Source organism: Micropterus salmoides, unplaced genomic scaffold (genome assembly GCF_014851395.1).
Source record: "Micropterus salmoides isolate LMB-PRFRI ecotype aquatic unplaced genomic scaffold, ASM1485139v1 Ms_hic_scaffold_8, whole genome shotgun sequence".
Taxonomy (NCBI): domain Eukaryota; kingdom Metazoa; phylum Chordata; class Actinopteri; order Centrarchiformes; family Centrarchidae; genus Micropterus; species Micropterus salmoides.
Genome location: NW_024044570.1, coordinates 13918513 through 13923261, shown reverse-complemented (window position 1 = coordinate 13923261; position 4749 = coordinate 13918513). Strand labels below are relative to the sequence as shown.

At 36.9% G+C, this 4749-nt stretch overlaps 1 protein-coding gene across 1 annotated transcript; it reads right to left on the bottom strand.

The window, feature by feature from the left end:
- Positions 1–3: 3 nt before the first annotated feature.
- On the bottom strand, positions 4–1694 carry LOC119893754 (mucin-5AC-like; the record flags this gene model as incomplete). The annotated part of the gene is made up of 5 exons (XM_038706088.1): positions 1576–1694; positions 1367–1405; positions 1015–1276; positions 798–912; positions 4–33 (listed from the first exon to the last, which is right to left on the bottom strand). Coding segments are annotated over exons 1-5 (531 nt in total), but the record flags the coding sequence as incomplete, so codon positions are not given.
- Positions 1695–4749: the final 3055 nt, after the last annotated feature.

Sequence of the window (4749 nt, the reverse complement as noted above, 5' to 3'; positions counted from 1 at the left end):
TGTCTGATTCTTGAATTTCTTATCCAGCTCAACCTTAAAACCAGGGAAAAATTTCAAGTGATCTCAAGGTCTCAACAAGTGGTGTCCTAACTACATAACAATTTTTGTAGTTTCCTTTCTTTTTTCAACCAAATCAAACAAGAATGAAAAGTTTGAACATCCACATGATAACTTAGCGAACTGCTGATGAAGACTGTGTGATTCGATGCAGAGTAAGTGGGCCTTAATTGTTAAGATTAAGATTGTTTTGACAACTACTGTTTCAAGCTGTCAGGCTTAAATTTATACTCCTACTTTTTGTGCTCCTTGTTGAAGGAGTAGCCTTCCTGAGGACATGAGATGTCCTTTTAAAAGAATACTCAAAACTGAACATTCCCTATTGCTTTTTAGTAAGGAATATTGTCTGAATAGTTGCAATGGCGTGGTTGAAAACCATTGGTTGTCAATTGTTTTCTTTAACATATGCATTTAATGCATGCAAAATGCATTTTTAACAGCATCCCTGGTAATATGATGTTTGATCTTACTTTATAGACTTTATATATAAAGTGTCGATCAAGACACTGAACCCTCACAATTACTTCCCTTTAATTTACTGTGAATTCATTTAATCACAGTCATTGGTCATTTCAACAATCTCTTGAATAGCAGTAAAACTAAATACAGTACATATATTTTCAGAGCTTAATGTCTAGGCTCATCTGTAAGATATCAAAATAATAATAAAAATCAATATCAGATATTATTTACACGTAAGTGCAATCAGGTTTGATGACGAGCAAGATGGATAAACATACCCAAAGGGAGTCTTCTTCATTCCACATGATGACCAAACCCAGCTTTGACTCGATTTTGACATAGGAGACAATTCTTTCAATTGAAATGCCAACCTGGCTGAATGGTATATTGACACTAGAGGAAACAAGAAAAACATTCCAGTAAGATGACCAGACAATAACCATCACTGTCACCAGTACATCACCTGATAAAGAAAAGTTATCAAAGCAGACTCACGGTTTATCATTGACTTTGATGGAAGTATTGACTAACTCCACAATGACCCCGTCCAGTTTCATAGTGACCTTCTTAATGGTGGGGACCCCATTTATCTCATGCCTTTGCAGCTGAACATTGAATGCCTCGTAGTTGCTCTTACACTGGGACACAAGGATGTAGTTGCAAGTGGAGGGAAGCTGGAAGAAATCTCCATCGAAAGTCTTAAATTGGTAATATCCCCATGTGCTGCAGCACTGGTCGTTGTGAGAGGGGCTAACTTCTAGTTTGTGGAGAAAAAAAACATTCATTACACTGTAGTTCAAATAGGACATGATTTTTGGTTTGTTGTCTTTAACAAAAAACTAATTACCTGTAATTACTGGCATTTTGGTCACCGGATGAAACATTTCTTACAAAAGAGAAAGACATTTATATAGTCACTGGACATGATCAAAAATATCAGACAAAAGGACACTGTTTGTATTGTCCACTAACTAACCTTTATACTTGATGGACAGTGCAGGATAATAAGGTTGGATGTGATATACAGTATGAATGAATACAGTGTCCCATACATACCACTGGCCTCTGCAGATAGTCCAAGGCAGAGGGTTAGCCATGGTATCACCCATCCAAGCGGCATCCTGGCTGTTCCAATGATCATGATTCCTGTCCTGAGAGGGATCGAGCAAACGGACATCGATGTCATTAATATAGGTCATTGGGTGTTTGCAGTTTAGGAGTGGTAAAAGATACATTATGGGTGTCAACCACTGTGGTTTTCGTCTTCATTAAGATCACACCCATGAAGAGGGTGCTTAAAATAACACTCTGACATGAAGCATCCTATCATTCACTCTATCTACATAGCACCATATACATACAACAAATATTTGAAAATTGAACTGCCATACAGCAGTTGCAGTTGATGAATCATCAGTACACTAAACTTTAATGATGGAACACTTCATATTCAGGTCATGGTTTTTATGTGAGGAAGAGGAGTATGTGTGTATATTTAAACAAGAACTGTGTACTTTTTTCACCAAACCAAAACATTTTTAGATGTGGGTTTTGGCTCTGTATATATATAGTAAGTAAATCCACAAATAACTGGACAATACACTGACCAAACATTTGCCAAAGATGTTGCCTATGTAATGTTTACTGACATGTCTCGCATATCCCTTTTTTTACCAAGTATTACCAAGTATTGTTCATACACACTGAGAATTTAGAAATATACAAGATCTGATATAATCATTGGTTGTGCTTTCAGATTAAGGTAAAGAAACTGAGATAGTTACAAAGGTGGGGTGGATGAAACTAATACTGTTTTTGAAGCTGGCTTTCTATTATGATATTTTTATTTTAGCTCTAGGGATTGTGGGAGATAAAACCCTCAGAACAGGCCAGAGGCCTAACAGGCCCTCACTCTCACACTTCATTCTCTTGGATGTAACTGTCCCTTAGACTTAGATGAACTGTTGTCTTTTCAGTATAAATGGTATTCCTTTTAATGAGACAGATTACAGTAAAATTCTAATTAACTCAAGTTTAGTGATAATTTCAAGAAAATAAACAACAAACATAACATGTTGACCTTCAGCCTCCTCACAAGGGCCCCTTTGTGTTCATAAATCGAGTCTTCTTCCCTTATCAGGCCCTCCTTGCAAAGGCCTCCTATGTTAGTTTACTCCTATAGAGCCTGGCTCTAGGTGCTATCAACTTTATGTAAGAATCCAACAAGGCCTCACTGTCTCTCGTTTGGATGTCTAATTAATTTTTAATCATGGTCGTCACCCCAACTTCCCCTCTGGCCAACACAGTTTGACTGGGTGGGTGTGTGTGTTGTTGTGAAGTCCAAAGTCTGTGTCTTTCTACAAACATGTAAAGGCCACAGAGAGTAATAAGACTGAGCGAGAGAACTGCACCACAAAGTTCAGTGTATCTTTCAATAAACACCTTAAAGATTATTCTAATAAACATGTTAATCATTATCCTAATCAAGCTAGGCATATAAGATTCACACATCAGGGCTACCTGAAAATATTCAAAAAGATTGCCATTAATTTTTGTAGAGATTATAGCTCTGTTTCTTGGCTTCACATCATCTCTTGGCTCTCTTTCCTACTGCACCTGGATCTGGGAAAGTCCCGGACTGCCTGCTCCTCCTCTCTGTGTCCTCCGCTTGATCATGCTATTTCATCCATAACCTGACTTTTGTGGAATAAACTGGTGTTGTTTGTGCTCCGTGCTAGAAACAGGACATTCTTACTGTGATGGACTATATTGATGTATGTTTTGTAATACAATTTTCACAAAATCTGCTTCTACATTTTCCTTTGCAAGTGTTTTTGGTGCTGTTTTGCTATCCCACTGTGCTTCCTCCCTCACACAAATGTGCTACTGCTAAGCCTGGGCAGTTAGATACAGAAAGGAGCACACACACTGAGAACCATAGAGTTTTAACACTACTTTACACTATACAATAACACTTGAAATTAAAGCTGCAAGCAGCGTTGGGCGGGCCCTCGCACTTGTAGCGCAGTAGCACATTTGTGTGAGCGCGTCCGGGTGTGAGCCGGCGAGTTGCATACTCTCGAGCTCTGCCGGTGCGGCTGTGAATTTGCAACGCGGTTCTGACGCCGCATGAAGGTGCAGAGCTCCAGAATATGCAACAAGTGCGAGGGCCCGCCCAACGCTGCTTGCAGCTTTAATGTTGTTTTTAATTGTCTTTGTAGAAATGTCTTTACTTTAACTGTCCTCCATACTTGAAACAAATTTTAGTTACTTGTAGAGTTCCATATCCATTCAGGCAGATCCAACATCCCTTTTTTTTGTACCAAGAACTTTTACTGTTGCTGGACGGAAATCATTTCAATGTAAAACACCATGTGATTGGAATGATCTTAATCCTACCCTACGGTCTATCAGCACTTTTTGCAGCTTCTTGTTGTCTTTAGCTCTGTCTCTTAAAACAGGATGTTCATGTTATTAATGCTATCAGGTATAACTATTTTGGTTTGTTATACATAAGGCTTACACACAGAGTAATTAATAATTAGATTTTTTGGGGGGTTGAATGTTGGTATATTGGTATAATTGTAATTATAGGATTGTTTAACTTGTTATTTTTCCTTGTATTAACTGAGGATGTTGGGTGTGGGTGAGAGCGGGTGTGCATGTTATCTGTATATGTGTATGTGTAATTTATGTAGTTTTGTGATGTTCTGTTTTGTATTTGTTCATTATGTATCTGTTTTATAGGACCACCTTGAAAATGAGATGCTGCATCTTAAGGGGCAATCCTTCAATAAATTCAAATATGTCTATGTTCTAATTGAATATATGTTAGTACATATGTACAATATATGTTGAGTAAAATGTATATATACTGTATTTCACTATGTGCATTATTCACTGTATACTACACTATGTAAGAGATCAATTAGATATTTGTCTTTTTATATTTGTGTTTATATTAGATTGTCCAGCTTTCCAAGCATGTATTTATTTAACACAAAATACGAGTTTACTTTCACATGTGAATAATCACAAAAGAAAATGTATCCCTTTGCTAACATTGGTACATTGGTTCTATATTTATAAAGTTGTAAAAGGCAAAGAAACCGTTATCTTGTCAAATAAATGAATAATAATCTGCACGGTTATTATTTATAATTATAACTATCAATTATAACAAAAAGTAATATCACTAACAGCCTAAATGCTACAATACAAATTTAAATT